The sequence below is a fragment of the Colletotrichum costaricense genome (genome assembly GCF_030867565.1).
Source record: "Colletotrichum costaricense strain IMI 309622 chromosome Unknown Scaffold_1.1, whole genome shotgun sequence".
NCBI classification, from domain to species: domain Eukaryota; kingdom Fungi; phylum Ascomycota; class Sordariomycetes; order Glomerellales; family Glomerellaceae; genus Colletotrichum; species Colletotrichum costaricense.
The window spans coordinates 4,576,895-4,596,541 of record NW_026848230.1 but is presented as its reverse complement, the minus strand read 5'-3'; the positions used below and the strand labels follow the sequence as shown (position 1 = coordinate 4,596,541).

The window sequence follows — 19,647 nt, the reverse complement described above, 5'->3', positions numbered from 1 at the left end:
TTTGATGGGATGGGCGCCATTCCATTGTCAGCGGAGAAGTTCCAGTTTTTTGCCGTTCTAGGCAATCTAAAAGTTGTAAATTGCCTACGGAAATATATTTGAGTCAGGAAACAATGAGGGTCGATAATTTTGGGCTTGGTTTTGATGGACCGTCTGGCCTCACCCACCGTGGTGCGACGCCTCGGCTGTCGTGCAGGAGCCTCTAACTGTGCCTACATACCGAGACATGTCTCGACATTGGACGCAGAGCTCAGTCTGTTTACCGTGGGCAATCTATTCTCCGAATACCCCAACATGAGCTGAGGGCCCTGGCGAAGAGCTATACAGATGATTGAGTAGACCATGGCTGCCAATGGCTAAACTTGGCAAGGTTTGACCGGGTATCTTAGGGTAGGAAGACGATGGATGAAGCATCGTCCAAAGACTCTACGTAACAATCGGCAAAAGCTTGGCCACAAAACCCCGACTTTCAGAGTGGCGTCTCTGAATAGACATAGTCAGACCCGGACCGTCGCGTGTCAGTGGTAGCTGATGTATCCGGCCTAGGTATTCGAGGTGAGTCGCTCTGGCACGTCCTGGGGCCTGAAGGTTGAAGACGGAAGGTAATGGCGCCGACGTGACTACGTGTCGAACAATTGGGCCTAGCCAGGGGGTAAGCTCCGGAATGATCAAAGGGGCCCAGAACAAGCCGTCGATCGACGAGCAGTTCATATTTTGACTCGCTCAAGACTGAGAGTTCATCAAGATGGCTTCGCTTCTCGCTCATAACAGGCGGGCTATACGGCGGGCGGCATGGGCTGCTGCGTTCCGGGTTGACTGAAAGCTGGCGGCAGAATGGACTGTGGGGGTTTTGGCATGGAAGACCGCAGGAGTTGCAGGGCGAACAACCTTGGTGTCTGCGTCAGAATCTGAGACGGCGAAGCGCCCGTGTCACAGAGTCGCCTATTGTCAGCCAGTTGCCTCAAGATTCTCTTCATCTGAAGAAGTCAATACCACAGCCACAACGCTGGCATCACGGTAGACATCACGCGCGAAGCACTTCGGCCAACGACGCCATGGAACAACTGGAAGAGGCTCTCGGCGAAGGTCGTCTTCGAGGCGACCTAAAATTCCTCCGGTCTCTGACGAGCTTCTTCCCATTGAGGAGGCACGGCCAAAGCTTGGACAGCCTGAAATAGCCCAGGGTAGCGATGCTAGCGCCCGATAACGCGTCGTTGCGGCGGTGGGCTAGCTGTCTTGGTCAGCAGAGCGGTTATGTTTCGACTTTCGATCCAGAGCATGGCCGTCGTCGTTGTGGTCTTAGGCACCGGGGCTGCTTCTCGCATTTCCGATACGCCTGAATCTCTTGACGTTGATGTCGACAGGTACCTGTTACTGGAACCAAGTTGGTCAACGCAATCTGGGTGCCACAACTTTTTGTTTCTCTTTGTCCTCATGCCTCGCGAATCCGACGGTTCAATAGGTGAAGTATATATCCATGGAAGGCTTAAAATGTCAGAGAAACGTTGCGTACCAACGAGAAATATGGCCAAATGAACGCTTACCGCCGATTGACGTGGAGCACAGCGGTGGTCGCATGTATCTGCTACGCGGGCGATCCACGTTCCTCAAGTCGCTACAATAGTTGCTTGGAACTTATCGAAGGCAGAGTGGATGCTTGTAATTGCAGTGTAGGGATGCGACCGACAACGGCGTTGCGTGGACCCCTGGGCCCAGGATACCGAGAGAGTTTCTGGTGCCCCATCCCGACAAGGGGGCCTTAATTCACGATGCTATGCCTTTGCGTCGTCCGTTTGACCACGGAGGAGTCTGAAGCTGTTTGCAAGTTTGCAGGAGTCAGGCCAAAAGCTACACAGGAAGTCAGCTCACGAATCCCGCAATGATGAAGACCTTGAGGTTCCGTACGATCATGAGAGATGCGGCGCTCACAGAGTGATTGGGACTTTGGAAGCACAACACTAGATGGCTAATTCGGATCATCAAAACATATGATTGGTGGAGTTGTTCCAACTAGGATCTTTGAGCGGCGGGGTGATTGCAGAGAACGAGAAGGATGAGGGCTTGCCGGCACGGTGCATCCATCGCCATTCCACTCCTCATCCTGCTAAGCTTTGTTGAATTCCAGGGGGCCATAGACTCGCGAGCGCTCGATCTCAACCTGCTTGATCGGGGTAAGGTTGTTCATGACACTGTCAGACTAGGTATCCGTAGAGAGAAGTCCTGAGCTTCCAGGTATTCAGGGTCCAGAAAAGTAGCACGTAGTACTTCGTACTCCGTAACGTAATTGTACTGTGGCTTGCCGTATTTCAATCAATGGTTTCCTATGAAAAGCTCACGCGGGTTTGAATGCCGGAATCATGAGTAGGGCCTGCCGGGTAAGCACGCGATTGCGTGCAGTCGATTGCAGATAGGCCGACCTAGAATCGACCGGGACCTGACTAGACGGGGATGAATTGAGTTTTTTTTCCCACTCTCCGTCTTTGTCGGGGTGATATCGGTCGTAATTTGGGAAATTAGAAATGACATGGTCGTCGCTCAACTTTTTTCTCGTTGGTCAGAGATTCGAGTCGGGTCCTGTGGTGCTACTATCTGTGAGCTGGTGGTAGCGGACTCGGTCCCGGCTTCCTGGGGTCACACTAATGGAAGGGAAGCTTAGCCGCACTCATTTGTGGCTGGCTTGGTGACAAAGGATTTATTGGCTCGTTTGCAAGTATTCGTCCCGTCTCCGTTGTATACCGCATGTTATTAAGGTGGACTTGTGTTTCCATGGATGGCTTGCCAGCTGCGTAAATGAATGTGTGGTCAGGTCCCTTATTCGTAGACGAAGCGTACTCACATCATTCGTAAGAGGCTCCTATTGGCCGGAGCTACCTCAGAAGACAGAAGAACGGTATTCTGTGACGAAGCCTAATGGCATTCAATGTCTCTGGTCAAAATGGAGGCCGGACCAGACTTCCGCGAGAACAAGGGCATTGTCCTGTCGAGCTCGGAGAAGATTGACCTTTTGGGAAAGCCATGCAGTCGGTGCAGCATGTCTTGGGAAGAGAGAGATGGAATGGTGTGGCTGCCGGGGGACAGTTGGACACGCGTTGAGGAACAAAGAATACCTCCGGTCTTGCGCTAAGGACGGTACATTGCTCAGGTACCTGCCATCTAGATTCTTGGAGTGCGGCGTGCCTGTTCGTGCCTGCCCCCCATCGATATTGGGGCCAACCTGCGCTGCATTTCGGCGGCGGGGGGGAGAATATTGATTTGAACCAACGAGTTAGCGGGCACAACACCCGCTGCAGAGAGCCCACATGGGGACATCTGGGTTCCAGGCTCTCGTGGCAGACGATGTGAGCCCAGTGTCTGACTGCATGGAGATGCAGACCCGTCTCCGTTTCTCGCGCACTCCAATCTCGTCGCCCTCGACCCGACCCTGTCGTGCGGCTTGCGGCGTGCCTGCCTCTCGACTCTCTGCCAATCTGCGCTGCTTGGTGCCTGCAAGCCGTTTGCTACCTAGGTGGGCTGTGCACTTTTACTTGCACGCTGGACTTCTAAATAGTACGTATCTTATCCATCCCTCCAGGGAAGGCACAATGAGTCCATCTTCCACCCCGGGGGTAGAGATAGAAAAGAAATAGGTACCATCATGGGCGACGGACGCATTTCGCCCTCAAGGCACAATCGATACAAGCACCACAGGACGTGTTGCCTGCAAAACAAGAACTCATGATCAATCATCAGCCTCGCAAAGCAGGCCATGCAAATGAAGCTGGCTGGTTGCAGTTCTAAATCAAGGTAATTGGATAAATAGGCATGTCGACTGCAGCTTGGCCACTGCCCCAGCCACATCCAGCTACGCAACCTGCCCAACGCCTCCCGCTATTACATTGGAATCCTGCACCAAAACCTGAGCTATCTATCTTAGGAACCTCACTCTTCCAGAACCAGTCGCACTTATGGTAGTGGTGGTGGTAAACGTCTTTCCTGCCTCCCATCTCCTTTCTCTCACCGCACCCCCCTCTGCGACACTTGACTGCACCCCCCTGTTCTCAAATCCCCTTGGCTCCCCTGCCGTGTGGCCCAAAACTGCCCACTCCTGCTGCACCCACGGTCAAGACCCCACTTTTCCATCTTCGCTCCCTCCACACAAGTCGCCCACTCTCCCACTCACCCGCCCACATCGTCTCCCTCCCCAGATCGTGCGTACCTTTGTCTCTTTCTCCCTCTTCCCTTCTCCAGGTCGAACAGGAGGAACTCGATCCTATTCACTTCGCACAACCTCAATCCAATCCCCCTGGATGCAGCCCTGCATTTAGGACACGACAAAACTTCCACGACTCTCTCCGACCTCGTCCGAATCGATTTGATTTAAACTCGTCGACCGAAATTCCGTCTCCTTGCGACATTGTTTCAGCGGCAATACCAGCAGCACCCGTTACGATACTGACTGAGCAAACTTTGGGGACAGTCGAGCAAGAGGATTAGCAGGAAAGAAAGAGAAAGGAATCTATTGCCATACGGCTCTCATCGACACTTCGTTACTCTCATTCATGTCACTATTTTCGACTACGATTTTGTCCAACCAGCAGACGATGCCGCGCAACGACTTCTTCTTACACTAGCCGACCCCGAACAACTTCTTGACGACGACACCCGAATCCCTCAGGCGCAACCCACCCCTCATTTCGCCGCGTCTTGACGACGCCGGCTCACCGTACCACTCTTTGGAAGCAGGTTTCTTCGACGACAAACCGCCATCATGTTGCGGCCGGCAACCCCCATGTCGGTGCTGCTCTTTGCGGCCTTCGCCTTGCTTCTGCTGTCTACCCTATCGACCCCGATTATTAAGGCTATTCCGCTGGGTAGTTTCAAGGGAGCCAACTTTGGAGTCTTTGGCGTCTGTAAGGCAGACGGCACTTGCGAAGGCCCTGAGATTGGTTATGACACGAGTAAGTAATTCAACGTGGTACACTGCTGACTACCGAAACGAGGGACTGTGGCTGACACTCTCTACAGCACGAGTTTTTGGAGCCGCGGATAGTAAGGGGGCCTTTGACCTCCCAGACTCTGCCCGAAACACTCTGTCAGCCATCTTGATCGTACATCCTGTCGCTGCCCTCGCGACTCTCATCATGTTCATCATGGCTGCCGTCGCTCACCTTCACTCGCCCTCTCATTCTGCGAGATACCTTCTCGCCCTCTTCATCTTCTCTTTCATCGACTTCCTCATCTGTCTATTGGCTTTCCTCGTTGATGTTCTCCTCTTCGTCCCCCACATGGCATGGGGCTCATACATCGTCCTTGCCGCTACCATTCTTGTCGGAATGAGCGGTTTGGTCTCGTGTGCTATGCGCCGCATGTTGGTCAGCAGAAAGGCCAGGAAGAAGAGAATCGCCGAGAACGCTGAGATGAGCGGAGAGAATTACTACAACCGCGAGGCTCAGGTAAAGACTGCTGCGTCGGTCGCCTCCCAGCCTACTGTTCCCGTTGTCAGCGGAGGAAACGGCATTGATAAGATGCCAACCTTTGCCTCATTCGAATCTCAGAAGAACAATGACCAGGTCAGCGATGAACGTATCCCTCTCACAGCAAGAAGTCCGGTCAATGGCTCTCAAGGCGTCATGACTGCTAGCGATGCTCCTCCTTCACGATCTGGTTCTGTCCCACCGATTCAGAGAGATCCTTACGGAAACCCGCTGCCGCCTCAAGATGGATTTGGCCCAAGAAGAGGTCCCTCGCAGGAGCGCATGAGAGGTAGGGGCGGTATGCCTCCTGGAGGATTCAGAGGGCGCGGTGGTGGCTACGGTGGCAGAGGCGGATATGGTGGCTACGGCCCTCCGCCGCCAGGAAGAGGTGGCTATGGAGGTCCTCCCGGACGAGGAGGTTATGGTGGCCCTCCGCCTGGTGGTCGGGGCGGATATGGCCCGCCACCCCCCCGCGGCGGCTTTGGACCAAATGGCATGAGAGGGGGCCGACCACCTCCGCCAGGCTATCAACCCGGACCTGGTGGTCCCGGAGGTCCTGGACCGTACGACCGTCGTCCAAGCCCAGCCAACGGCTACGGTGGTCCTCCTCCTGGCGGCCCCTACGGACGTCGTTCCATGGATATGGCCCCGGGGTACACCAGTTCGAACAACCTCACAAACCCTTCTCTCCCATCTATCCCTCAACAAGAGCAGGGCTATGAAGCCTACAACCCTCAGCGTCAGAGCTTGCCGAGAGCTGAATCACCTCCGCCTCTCCCTGGCCACGACGGACAACCAATGGTTGGCCAAGCGGTGGAGATGGACGCCGCTACAGGAAGCCCTGCGCATCCACCTGCGGGTTTCGGTCAGTTCCGTGACAGTGATGCTGACATTGCCGGCATGGTCGGGCTCCAGCAGCAGCAAAACGGCGGAAACAGGTCTCACCCTCAGAGGCACGACACGTATATGAGCGAGGCAAGCAGGTACAGCCAAGACGAGTAAGTCCCTTGAATCTTTGAAACAGAAGAGAGCTTTGCTGATTTCGAATCTTTAGTGCCTATGTCCCACCTCGTCAGGCTTGGAACCAGAACCAGGCCTCATCACGCACGGCGTCTCCGCTGCAACAGCAACGCTCTGCTGAGATGCTCAACCGAAGCTCGCCTGCGCCAGCAGCCAGCGATTATTACGAAGATGTCGATCCGCGCTTCGCGGACGCGCCAGCACCGGCACCGGCTCAAAGAGCAGGTCCCCCGCCTGGCCTTCAGGTACCTCTACCCGCGCCCAATATGTATGATGACGCTCATGCGGATGCCGGTGCACGTAGTCCTGGCGCCGAGTCTGATCTGTCCAACTTCACCTCAATATCCCAGAGAGGGGTAAACCCGAGGTGGAATCCTGCGCCGCCAATGCCAGGGTACGGTCAGCCGATGCCACCCCGACGACCCGTCCAACAGCGAAGGCAAGACATGCTCTTGAACAACAACCCCGACTTTGAGCTTCCAGGCAGTCGCCTCGGCCCCCCATCCCGAGCAGGAGGCACCGGCATGATACCCGGCAGTGCGTATCCGCAAGGCCTTTAATCTCAAACCCTTCCCTTTTCACTCGACCGTAATTGGTTCTTTCTCGTCAGTCGAGTCAACTCGCCAAGTATATACACCAATAGTGGGATGCCTGGCATTTCATTTCTCAACCTTCCTTGAACAACACGAGTCGCAATTTCGAGTCTCAGCACAGGCTCATGATGTTTTTACAGTCATGTCCTTCAGCCGATACCCCAAGCAACATTCAGTTCTCGTCCGCCCAGTACATACACCGGACTCGTGGATTTCTTCAAAACGGGCATTCTCTTCTTTCAAATGCTTCATTGCATCGAAGCAGCGTGGATGAAAATTAGTTTCGACTCCAGCATTCACCAAACCTTTTCCTGAGTCGTTTACTACAAACACACGGGCCACCTTTGTCTTTCTTCTCTTTTAGATGATTCAGAGTTGCATCCCAAGGCTCCCTGACACCGTTGCCTACTAGGGCAGCCAACTCTTTGGATCATGTCTGATTTCTCAAGCTCAACGATCCTGGAACAAAGCATGCGGGATATGATAGAATACTGTTGAAGCATGTGTAGGCTATCTGGTCGCGGTTGATTACGACCTTTTTTTTTTTTTTGATGAGCGGTTTCATGGTGGCGTGTGTGGATATGATTAAAAACAAATGGTTTCAGGATCGTCGGCTTGGCTCTTTGAGCCCGCTCTTCAGCTATCTTGCATGTGACGAGGAAGCTAGGAATCGAGGGAAGCTGGGTCTCGCCGCGGTTGGTGCCTGACATACGTCGTTCGCTGAGAATGCGTGCGAGACCTTAGTACACAGTGAAGGGTGGTGGCAGAGAGAATACGAGAGATTACACTACTTCGTTTGCGCTATGCCATATACAGTGACCTATACTTGCATGTGCTCTAGTCAACGTTTTGCGGCTACTCATCCTGTCACTAACACGAATTGCAGTTACGAAGATGCGCCATGGTAGTTGGAGGCTCTCGGACCTGAGCGCACAACCGGTCTAGTCATCCGGAACGTCTTGGACGAGCTGACATTCAGCTACGTTACTCACCTGGCAAAGTCTTGGCAGTTCTTTGCTGATCAAGGCAACGAGCGACGTACGTACGGGCCGACTCAGTTTAGTGTCTAGCCCGGACCAACAATGGACTTTGTCATGCGGGCTAACAGCGGATAGGGCTACTAGGTGTCCCCTCGAGATCTGCAACATCAGGCCATCTTACGGACGAAGGCGGCTGCGATAGAGTTTAAGCTGGGGGAATGGGAGGTTAAGACGTAAGAAGCGCCTCCGAGATCGAAGATGTTCTAGGCTGAAACAGCCTTCCAGCTTGGATCGCTGTCTACGGCCCGACATTGTTCTGAGTCCTTCTTACCTCTTTGGTTAAACGGTACGGTACGACAGAAAGGGGGGGCGCGGGGAGGCGGGGAGGCGGGGGCCGGACGAACGCCTCCTTGCTATCTACCCTTCGGACACTTTGCTGGATGGCTTCGATTCTGCTTGCTTGGGCTTAGTCTCGTGACGCAGGATGCGAGATGTGGGCAAGTCCAAGCTTGAAGATGGGTTGCCCCGGATGTCAAGGTACGGCCTGAGGTAGCCTATCACCTGTCAAGAAGGTAAAGTTGAAGCCCTAAATCAGTGACACGAGATCCTCTGGGGAAGAGGGAATAAGCCACCACCAACCTTATTTCTCGACTCCTTAGCCGGACATGGAAGCCCTCCCGTGGGATTGGCCGGTCGAGCACGGCAGCTAAGGGGAGCAATAGCCAAATGCGGCGAACTTTGACTTTGGAGGCCCTTCTGATTCAACGTTTCGAGGTCTCTGGTCTTTTGACATTTCGCTGGCCTGGCGTGGGTGTCCTGTGGCGTACTTTTCAAGATGATTGGTTGATGATCGTTCATACTCGAGAGAGAGGAGAGGCTTTTTCTCCGTTCTGCTCATAAAGGGAATGGTGAGAGATAATCCTGCTTGTTCATTGGGCCGGGGAACGAAGGAAAGGTGTGGTGGAGGGAATAGGGGGCGCTTGGGGATCGTGTAACCCGACTTGTCTGCGCCTAAGAACCTTTGATCGTTGTGGATATGTGGCTGTTGCATATGCGGACCTTTTGTGTGTTTGGTTGGAGCGTTGAACTATTGTAGGGAGCCAGCGGTTTTGGCCGTTGGCGATGGTGGATGGAGAAGGTGGATTTTGATATGCTGAGTTTTCCGGTGAGAAAATCAGGAGCGTGAGTTTGTTTTTCCTGGTAATTGGTCACAGGCTGCGAGCCATCAGGTAAGAGGTGGGGGGGGAGAGGACATCTACCTTGGGCCAGCCTACTGCAAAGGTTCATTAGATATAAGACGAGGAGCTCGCTTACCTTGTATTGTAGATGAATCAAAGCCGACCTTGAATCAGATCACTTTTCGTCCCAACCGCTCTTTCGTCGGAACATTCCCATTCACTCTGATCTTTGATCCGTCTTTATCCCGTATTCCGAGATCCGACGACAGCATGTATGCCACTGGTATTGTGCGTTCTCCCAAGCACCTCGTCGACAGAATGAACCTCGAGAAGCATAATCATTACATTGTCTGCTTTGCCACAATCCCATGCGACAGTCCCGAACACCCATCCAACAGAACGACGGCTACCGAAGGGGAACTGTGTCGATATCACTTGTGGGTGTTTGACTCTCCGCCGGTCGTTCTTCCTGCCCTCGAGGAGAATCTTGTCGTTCCGAATGGTTCTACCAACTTCAAAATCAGACTGAGTGGCTTCGGTAAAGGGGTTTCCACAGAACTGTTACAGAGGATGGCAGATATACTACGGGCTCGCATACAGGCTTCTTACTAGGCAGTGGTATGCTTTCATCTTCGAGATATTCCGCATCGACTGCGCAGAGTGTTGGCGTTTAGAACTTTGACTTTTCCACCGGGCTGCCTTGCAACCTTGCTGGTATTGTCTTCTTGAGCGTTGAAATTTTTGCGTTACTCTGCTGCAAGAGAAGAGACCGACGAGAGCAAGGCTGAGATGCAGGCACTGATCTGAAGATTCTTACTCGACTCCTGCCTTGCTTCCCAGTCCCCTCTACCATATTTGTCTTATCTGGCCATCTGCGCATTTTTTTCTTCTTAAGGTGGAAGGAAGAAAGGCCGCCTTGGGTTAGGCTGCCTCGACGAGGCTCCTGCCTTCCTACTTCACCTTCAACTCACCTGCAAGGCTGCCTGCACCTTCCACCCACCTCACACCTCATTCCTTCCCTGTCTGCCAAACCACCTACGGGCGCGCCAGCGCGCCTTCCATCCGACCTTCAGACTGCGACCTCACCTTCCGTCCCCTCTACGCACATTGATACCCTGCCTTGCAAAGCGTCGGCCCTCGGCCCCTCCCCTTGACTTCATCAACTCCTCTTCCTTTCGTCCTCCCTCCATCTATTTTTCAACCCATCCATCACCCCTCCTCAACTTGCAATTTTCGTCAACAGCCGCTTCGTGACAGCTTCACCTCCCATCTCTACTTCCAGACGAGATGACCTGAAGCTTTTACGTCAAAAGCAATTGGCACCATTCTTTTCTTGATTCCTTCCTCAGTCTCATCATCAGTCGTTCCTTCATCCGCCACGGCAACAACAACAGCAGCAGCACAGCACTCCTTTGGATGCTCACCGTCTGAGAAATACTCTCCGAACTGGATCAACACAAAAGAAATTCGTCTTTGGCCAACGCTTATCCATATCAGGATTTCCGAATTTTGTTGGATGCTTCCAAGTATTGGCGATGCCTCTGAATCTCAACATGGATCATCTATCTTCTTCCTCGTCGGCGGCGGGGGCCACTACTACCTATATCCAGCAATCTGTCAGCACCTTCCAGCAGGATGTTCCTAGACAAACCTACACGACTGCCGGTACCATCTACAACCCCAGTACCGCCCAGCAGCTCCAGCCTCCCGTTCGTCGCGGCCGCACTCTCAAGTGGCCTGCCCAGGGAGCCGCTGCTTCTGAGCTGTCTCTCTTTCCCAAGTCAGTTCTTGCCGGCTTGCCTCTCAAGTCCCAGAATCTCGTCACTACACCCACCAGTCCTCGCCCACCTCAGATTCCCAAGTACTCGCCTCTTCAGCAGAACTACGACCGCGCCGTCAGCCCTCTCACCGACTACAGCCTTGAGTCTCCGAATGAATTGGACGTCCCAAGCATTTCGTCTTCCTCTCTCATGCCATCTTACAGCATGGATAGGAATCAAGCCTCACCAGCTGCTGCTGCCATGCCCACACCTGTCGTGAAGAAGCATGTCGATGCCAACTCGACTGACAATGAAGACGATGAGAGCTCTGGCGAGAATCCTCTTCGAGGCCTGACTGTCAAGTCTCTCCACAACTTGGCATCATACCCCAATCCGAACCAGAAGAGAGCTCAGAGGGCCCTTCTTCGTTCTCGGCCGGGTGCAACGCCGGCTCCATCTGCTGGCAACATCAGCCGCACAGCCACTCCGTCTTACGGAGCCCAGACCTTTGAGGGTTTCGATGTGGGAAATGACGGCTCACATTCTCCTGCTCTATTCCATTCTGCCAAGACGGATCCGAACGACATTCTCAAGATGAAAGCCGATACATCAAGCCATGGCCCTGACAACTCCGGGCACATCAACTGCACAGGCCCGCCCCCTGGTCTCTTCCCAGCAGCCACTATCCAGAGAGATCCCCCACAGGCAGCATACAAGTCTACTCTTGCAACTGGCCCAGGCGCTCCTCGTCCCCTGACTGCAGGCCCCCCGGGTCACCGACAGTATCGGACATCAACGTTCGAAACCACGATGAAGGCCCTCAACAATGGCCCGAAAGAGATGCCGCTCGACGGACTCTTGTCGGGTCAAACGACTTTGGGTCCGCAAAAGCACATGACACTCGAACCCATGAGGTCCCGGGGCGCAGAGACACCCATTCATCTTAAAAGCCCACTCGAATCCCTTCTCTGCGGCTCTACACCCGACACAGACGACTGCTTCCAGGACGTCGTCGACGAGGCGCGAAAAGTGTCTGATCAACAGATGGAGAAGGTTCTAGAGTTTATCAAGCTTGGACAGAACATGAACGAAGCCACAAGCCGTGCTCAGGCTGCATCCGCCATGCCTATAGTCTCTAGTGATGACTGGCAAGCCGACTATCCCAAGACCGCTCGGCCTCCCTGGACGGAGGGTACGTGGGCCATTACGGATGATGCGCTCCAGAAACGCAACGAGAGAATCAGCCAGCTATTTCATGCGGGCACAGGCGCGCTTGGCAAATCAATGATGGCTGTTATCCAGGAAAAGGAATTCCGTGACTTCAAGCGCCAGGTCGGTGTCATCGGTGACCGACGACCCAAGGCCAAGGCTGAGAAGACTGAGTACCCGCCCATCAAGGTCGCTCAGCTGAACAACATGTCGGTCTCGGAGGCGACAGAACCCTTTCTCACCATGGCCTATTCTGCCCTGGTGAACCACCAGGAGGGAGCTCACGATCACCCTCAATTCCATCAGTGGGAAGACCCAGACCCACGCATGGTCGACAGGTCTGCTCAGGGTCTCCGATCAGTGTATAGACGGTGATGAGTAGATCTCGTGGAGGTTTTCGTCAATCATCTTCTGCTTCGTTAGCACCGTCGCTTGGATGGGGACCTGGTTTGGGCCCCTTTGTGTGGATTACCTGGGGAAAGACCTTGGGATTGGGACGACATTTGACAGAGCAGCAGTACCCCCAAAAGATAGCGTAGGGGGAACGAAGCAAGCTGTTCAGGGGGCGTTTTATTGAATTCTGGCGATTACACAGGACAGCAAAGGCGGTCATCAGTCTTTTCCACTTTATTACTCTCAGATAGGTAATCAAAAAGTTTAGGTATCATCAGATTGCTCCCACATGCCAAGGTGATGACATTGAATGCTTTGCAACATTGCATTGAGAAAAGTCTGAAGATCATGACTTGGCTTTGACAACGAATCATGTATAGTTCGACTGTATACCTTACCTACATAGCAAGGTAGGGTAGGCAGGGAGAGGTGTTCCAATGAGCTGGGTACCACCCTTGAAGCCAGATAAGATAGACACGACGTGAAAGTGAAGTGTGGCTCCATGTCACGTGCAAGGACCCCACACCTATGTTCGCAACGCTATCCACCAGGCGTCAGGAGCAGCCAACTGTCCCATTCGAAGTCACCGACGCCGACCTCAAGCAGTCCGCCAAAAACCGCTGCCCAACATGAGCTACGGCAAGAAAGACGAAGATGCGGATTTGGGCCTGGTGAAGGTGGACAGGACCCAGGTTTTCCAAGAAGGTGAGTTTTTGACGGAATTGCACTCGATTCTCTGCATCCCTCTGGAACCCCTTCGAGCATTGGGCGAGCAAGCTGGCTAAACGGGAGTGAACAGCACGACTATTCAACAGCTCCCCAATCCAGCCGCGAAGATGTCGAATCCTCCTTACCAAGATTGCCCTTCTGCTCTACACGGGCGAGAAGTTCCCCACAAACGAAGCGACGACCCTTTTCTTCGGTATCTCGAAGCTGTTCCAGAATAAAGATGCCAGCTTGCGACAGATGGTCCACCTTGTCATCAAGGAGCTGGCTCACTCGGCCGAGGATATTATCATGGTCACCAGCACCATCATGAAGGATACAGGAGGCAGCACCGATGCCATCTTCCGACCCAACGCCATCAGGGCCCTGTGCCGCATTATCGATGTACGCCAAAGCTGTAAGCTACATGGAAGGGAGAGGGCAGTCTGCTAACTAGCTTCCAGGCGACCACAGTTCAGTCCATTGAGCGTGTGATGAAGACGGCAATCGTCGACAAGAACCCCTCTGTATCTTCCGCGGCTCTCATTTCCTCCTACCACCTTCTCCCGATCGCCAAGGATGTTGTCCGCCGCTGGCAGAGCGAGACGCAGGAAGCTGCGGCCTCCACCAAGTCCTCCAGCGGCTTCTCCCTGGGCTTCTCCTCGTCGAGCGGCCAATTGCCCGCCAACAACTCCACTATGCCCCAGTACCACGCCATTGGTCTGCTATACTCGATGCGCATGCACGACCGCATGGCGCTCGTCAAGATGGTGCAGCAGTTCGGTGCCGCTGGTGCTGTCAAGAGCTCTGCGGCGATCGTCATGCTCGTCCGTCTGGCTGCCCAGCTGGCCGAGGAGGACCCGTCGCTCAGAAAGCCCATGATGCAGCTACTGGATGGCTGGTTGCGCCACAAGAGCGAGATGGTCAACTTCGAGGCCGCCAAGGCTATCTGCGATATGCGAGATGTCACCGACGCCGAGGTCTCCCAGGCCGTCCACGTTCTCCAGCTTTTCCTCACCTCCCCCCGCGCCGTCACAAAGTTCGCCGCTCTCCGAATCCTCCACAACTTCGCCTCCTTCAAGCCCAACGCCGTCAACGTCTGCAACCCCGACATCGAGCTCCTGATCTCCAACAGCAACCGATCCATCGCCACCTTTGCCATTACCACATTGCTCAAGACCGGTAACGAGGCTAGCGTTGATCGCTTGATGAAGCAGATTTCTGGTTTCATGTCTGAGATCACGGACGAGTTCAAGATTACCATCGTTGAGGCCATCCGCACGCTCTGCTTGAAGTTCCCCAGCAAGCAGGCCGGTATGCTTGCTTTCTTGAGTGGCATTCTCCGTGACGAGGGTGGGTACGAGTTCAAGCGCGCCGTTGTCGAGAGCATGTTCGATTTGATCAAGTTTGTGCCGGAATCCAAGGAGGATGCGCTTGCCCACCTTTGCGAGTTCATCGAGGACTGCGAGTTCACCAAGCTGGCGGTTAGAATCCTTCACCTTCTCGGTCTCGAAGGACCCAAGACCTCTCAGCCTACGAAGTACATCCGCTACATTTACAACAGAGTGGTTCTGGAGAACGCCATTGTGCGTGCGGCCGCTGTCACTGCTCTTGCCAAGTTCGGTGTCGGCCAGAAGGATCCCGAAGTCAAGCGCAGTGTTGAGGTTCTCCTTACCAGATGTTTGGATGATGTGGACGATGAAGTCAGAGATCGTGCAGCGCTCAACCTCAGACTCATGCACCAGGAGGATGAGATCTCTGAGAAGTTTGTCAAGAATGGTACGTTTGATGCGGGTGATTGTGTAGATTTCCTTATTGACCCCTCTACAGACAGCATGTTCTCTCTGCCGTACTTTGAGCACCAGCTCGTCATGTATGTCACATCAGAGGACAAGTCCGCATTTGACAGCCCCTTCGACATCTCTCAGATCCCTGTCGTTACTCGCGAGCAGGCAGACGCGGAGGACCGGACGAAGAAGCTCACGGCAACTGCCCCGTCTCTCAAGCCTCCCAAGGTTGGCCCTACAAAGGCCGCTGCAGGTGGCGCGGAGGCTGCTGCATCTGCAACTGCGGCTTCTCAGCGTTACGCCCAGGAGCTGATGCAGATCCCCGAGATGAAGGAGTTTGGCAGCGTGCTCAAGTCGTCGCCTGTTGTCGAGCTTACCGAGTCAGAGATGGAGTACGTCGTTACCGTCGTCAAGCACATTTTCAAGGAGCACATTGTGTTCCAGTACGAAGTTAAGAACACGCTGGATGCGACCGTTCTTGAAAACGTGTCCATCGTGGCGACGCCTTCCGAAGAGGAGGAGCTTGAGGAGGTTTTCATCATCCAGGCTGACAAGCTTCCCACAAATGAACCGGGTAAGCTGTACGTGGCCTTCAAGAAGGTCAACGGCGAGGGCTCCATGCCCGTTAGCAGCATCTCCAACGTGCTCAAGTTCACGAGCAAGGAGATTGATCCCACAACAAACGAGCCAGAGGACACTGGCTACGACGACGAGTACGAGGTGGCCGAGTTCGACCTGTCAGGCAGCGACTATGTCATTCCGACATTCGCCAGCAACTTCAATCACATCTGGGAGCAGGTGGGTGCGGCCGGCGAGGAGGCCGAGGAGACTTTGCAGCTCAGCAGTATGAAGAGCATAGCAGGTGAGTACTTACTGGGTGGATCCGTCATGAGTAGAGCTAACCATGACACACAGAGGCAACGGAAGAATTGGCAAAGGTGTTGTCGTTGCAACCCCTGGAGGGTACAGATGTGCCCGTCAACCAAACGACACATACGCTCAAGTTGCTCGGAAAGACTGTTGGCGGCGGCAGGGTGGTGGCTAACATCCGGATGGCATACTCGTCCAAGTCTGGTGTGACGACCAAGATCACGGTTCGCAGTGAGGAGGAGGGCGTAGCGTCGCTTGTTGTTGCATCGGTTGCTTAAGGAAGACAGTTGTTCGGAGTTTTGTGGGATCGATACATGGTCGGATATTCCAAGCACAGACGTACGTACGGCAGCACAAAGATACGAGAACTTTGATTATAGCCCAAGGTACTCGACCGAGCAGCCGCCACCATAGTAGCTTTGGGGGTGTCGAGCAGGAGTTGGAGCGCATCAGCGTGCGCGTAAAAGGACTGGCGGCTTGCGTATACTAGAATGAAGACATGAAAAAGCATCACGAAGTACTAGTAGATTCAGGTGTGAAGTGGAAAGTGAATGTGTATGAGGGCCACCCACACAATCATCATACACGGCGCAAGCCTACGATGCTACCTTGGCACCTTGGGTACCGGTAATTGTAGATGGGTAAGGTAGATTTGACTATCAGCTCGACGCTCAACCCTTGTCAGCATCCAGACGCTTGTCAAATGAGAATAGGTCAAGCCTCGCGGCGCATGTCAGTTGATCGACGTCAAGCGGAGCTGGTGTTGGTGCTGAAATTGAGCTTGACGACTGACACTTTGGGGGGGGCGCTTGACGCGTGTGGCACGGGCCAGCAAGGCTAATCCCAATGAGGACTGGGCGGGAATTTTGGGATGTGCTAGAGCTCGAGGGCCAGGACAGAAATGACGTTCGGTGACGGAGTTCTCTGCGTGTGCGCTCAAGCTGAGCTGTCCAAGGAAGGGTACCTTAGTGAAGAAAAAAAATAGGTTGGCCCTTTCGGCGCGACACGACGGCCACGCGACCTTTCCGCTGTTACCACATGTCAAGTTCTCGGGCTTCTCAACCTGCTCTGCTCAGCGCAACTTCGTCAGGTCTTATTGAACAAATCTCGTCGCTTGTCTCGGGACAACTCTGACATTCACCTTGGCGAACGAAGTCTTTACAACTTCACTAGTCTCCACATGCTCTTTTGAAGCTTTCCCCCCCCTTCCGCCCTGCCCACCGCACAAACCTTGTTCACCACCCCGCCGAAACCGAGCCCTCGACCAACCCCGGTTTGAAGCCATCGTCACCGCTTGGGAACTGGACCGACGTACGGATACCTTTTCGGACCCATTTAGTGGTCCTACGGCGCTCTAGATTGTCTTCCCCGGGACCCGCGTGGAGTCCGATCCGCCAGACAACAGGACGAGGGAAAAAATAAATAAAAGAGCTTTCTGACAACAAAAGGAAACGCACAACTGCAAATAACCCCCCGCGGCTCTTTGCACAGCTTCCCCCCCCCCCCCCCCCCCCCCCCCCCCCCCACCCACCAGCCCCACACCGCCCCCCCCCCCCCCACCACACCCCCGCACCCCCCTCACCCTCACCCCACAACCACCCCCCCCCCCACCCCACGGCCCCCCCCCCCCCCCCCCCCCCCCCAACTGCCTACACCACACGTAGGGGCCGAAAAGCACCAGCTCCGTCGATCAAAACTCTCGAGATAGTTCTCGAAAGCAACGCTCGCCCAAGATGGTCTACGTTCGCCAGGAACGCCTCCCGGCGCTCAAGGAGTACAAGTACTCTGCCGTCGACCACTCGCTGACGTCAAAGTACATCTTGAAGCCCTTTTACACGAATGTCGTGATCAAGATGTTCCCCATGAGCATGGCGCCGAACCTCATCACGCTGACGGGATTCACCTTTGTCATTGCAAACGTCCTGACGCTGCTCTGGTATAACCCGACGCTCGACCAGGACTGCCCTAGCTGGGTGTACTACTCGTGGGCCGTGGGCCTGTTCCTATACCAGACTTTCGATGCCGTGGACGGATCGCAGGCGTGAGTAGCTCTTCTCTTTAATGTTCATTTATCATGTTTGGGGTTTCCTCGAGAAGATAAATGGAAGCTAATACGGAACTTTTGGCGAAATAGTCGACGAACGCACCAGTCCGGACCGCTCGGCGAGCTCTTTGACCACGGCGTCGATGCGCTCAACACATCCCTCGAGGTTCTCGTCTTCGCCGCGTCGCAAAACATGGGCCAGGGTTGGATGACGGTCGCCGTCCTCTTCTCTTGTACGTATTCTATTTATATTGCTGCCCGTGAAGCCCGGAAGCAAGAGGCTAACACAATCATTTCTTACCGTCCACAGCCCTCCTCACCTTCTACGTCCAGACCTGGGACGAGTACCACACAAAGACCTTGACCCTCGGCATCGTCAACGGCCCCGTGGAGGGCGTCCTCATCCTCGTTGGCGTCTACGCCCTGACCGGTTACATGGGCGGCGCCTCCTTCTGGCAGCAGTCCATGCTCCGCACCTTTGGCGTCTCCGAGAAGCTGGGCGTCCCCGCCGCCCTCTACGAGCTGTCCTTTACGCAGTGGTACATGGTCCAGGGCTCCTTCGTCCTCGTCCTCAACACCATCGAGTCGGCGCGGAACGTCATCCAGGCCCGCCGCGCACGCGGCGACCGCTCCCGCGGCGCGCTGCTGGGTCTCCTACCCTTCTTCGGCATGTGGGTGCTCATCATCTCGTACCTGCTCCTCAACCCGGCCATCCTGCACGCCCATCTCGTGCCGTTCGTCATGTTCGCCGGCATTGTCAACGCCTACTCTGTCGGCCAGATGATCACGGCCCACCTCGTCAAGCTCGACTTCCCCTACTCCAACGTCCTCGGCCTGCCGCTCGCCTTTGGCGTCGGTGACGCGCTTGGTCCCGTCCTGCAGCGCAACTTTGGCTTCGGCTGGCCCAGCGCCCTCGGCGACGGCGTTTACCAGGTCGCCTTTATGTTCTCCATGCTCGGCATGGCTGTCGGTGTCTACGGCAGCTTCGTGGTGGATGTTATTGTCACCATTTGCGACTACCTCGACATCTGGTGCCTGACCATCAAGCACCCGTGGGTCGAGGGCAAGGAGAGCAACGGCAGCGCCCAGGTGGCCGGCAAGAAGTCGCAGTAGAAGCCGGTTCACCGAGATTACAGTCTTTTTGCTAGCCTCGGCAAGACGTATCGCACGGTGTGATACCCAGCTGACCAGCTGACGGGACGGAATCAAGCCCTCCACCCGATAGCCGGTTGCGAATTCGCAGCCGACGGGAGAGTTGGAGGTTAAGATTGAAAGATTAAAGATTTCGAACGGGACCAGCAAAGGCTGCAGTACCTTTCAGGTCACGCTCGGATCTTTTCTCGACCTTTTTACAGAAGAGTAGGACAAGAGACGTAAACCCCCATGGTCGGTGTTGCGCAAAGTTCTTATCTTCGCCTCTCTTCTCCTTTTTTTTTCCTTTCAAGCATCGGCACCATAAGCTTGATTCGGAACGTCCAAACGACAACTATAATGATACTTTGACGAACCGGGCGGGGATGGACGGGTAAGGAGGGGAACGATGTGCGAATATGACAGGTGATGATGACAGGCGGAAGAGGGCCCCGACTGTCGGTTTCTCTTTCCCTCCTTGCCGGGGATCGGACTGGTTCTTGGGATGGATGGATGGACGGGGC

At 54.6% G+C, this 19,647-nt stretch overlaps 6 protein-coding genes across 6 annotated transcripts; all 6 read left to right on the top strand.

Moving 5' to 3' along the window:
- Window positions 1-1,254: 1,254 nt before the first annotated feature.
- Window positions 1,255-1,536, top strand: CCOS01_01549 (uncharacterized protein; the record flags this gene model as incomplete). Its single annotated transcript, XM_060449743.1, has 1 exon — window positions 1,255-1,536. One exon carries the CDS (start codon window positions 1,255-1,257, stop codon window positions 1,534-1,536), a length of 282 nt encoding a protein of 93 aa, XP_060321181.1.
- A 3,211-nt stretch (window positions 1,537-4,747) lies between these two features.
- On the top strand, window positions 4,748-7,033 carry CCOS01_01548 (uncharacterized protein; the record flags this gene model as incomplete). Its single annotated transcript, XM_060449742.1, has 3 exons — window positions 4,748-4,937; window positions 5,005-6,451; window positions 6,508-7,033. 3 exons carry the CDS (start codon window positions 4,748-4,750, stop codon window positions 7,031-7,033), a joined length of 2,163 nt encoding a protein of 720 aa, XP_060321180.1.
- A 2,163-nt stretch (window positions 7,034-9,196) lies between these two features.
- CCOS01_01547 (uncharacterized protein) lies at window positions 9,197-9,836 on the top strand (the record flags this gene model as incomplete). The annotated part of the gene is made up of 2 exons (XM_060449741.1): window positions 9,197-9,228; window positions 9,623-9,836. 2 exons carry the CDS (start codon window positions 9,197-9,199, stop codon window positions 9,834-9,836), a joined length of 246 nt encoding a protein of 81 aa, XP_060321179.1.
- Window positions 9,837-10,777: 941 nt separating this feature from the next.
- Window positions 10,778-12,568, top strand: CCOS01_01546 (uncharacterized protein; the record flags this gene model as incomplete). The annotated part of the gene is made up of 1 exon (XM_060449740.1): window positions 10,778-12,568. One exon carries the CDS (start codon window positions 10,778-10,780, stop codon window positions 12,566-12,568), a length of 1,791 nt encoding a protein of 596 aa, XP_060321178.1.
- Window positions 12,569-13,215: 647 nt separating this feature from the next.
- CCOS01_01545 (uncharacterized protein) lies at window positions 13,216-16,226 on the top strand (the record flags this gene model as incomplete). Its single annotated transcript, XM_060449739.1, has 5 exons — window positions 13,216-13,291; window positions 13,386-13,696; window positions 13,756-15,070; window positions 15,122-15,940; window positions 15,994-16,226. The coding sequence occupies 5 exons, from the start codon at window positions 13,216-13,218 to the stop codon at window positions 16,224-16,226; spliced, it is 2,754 nt and encodes a 917-aa protein (XP_060321177.1).
- A 1,455-nt stretch (window positions 16,227-17,681) lies between these two features.
- On the top strand, window positions 17,682-19,105 carry CCOS01_01544 (CDP-alcohol phosphatidyltransferase; the record flags this gene model as incomplete). The annotated part of the gene is made up of 3 exons (XM_060449738.1): window positions 17,682-17,989; window positions 18,083-18,225; window positions 18,303-19,105. 3 exons carry the CDS (start codon window positions 17,682-17,684, stop codon window positions 19,103-19,105), a joined length of 1,254 nt encoding a protein of 417 aa, XP_060321176.1.
- Window positions 19,106-19,647: the final 542 nt, after the last annotated feature.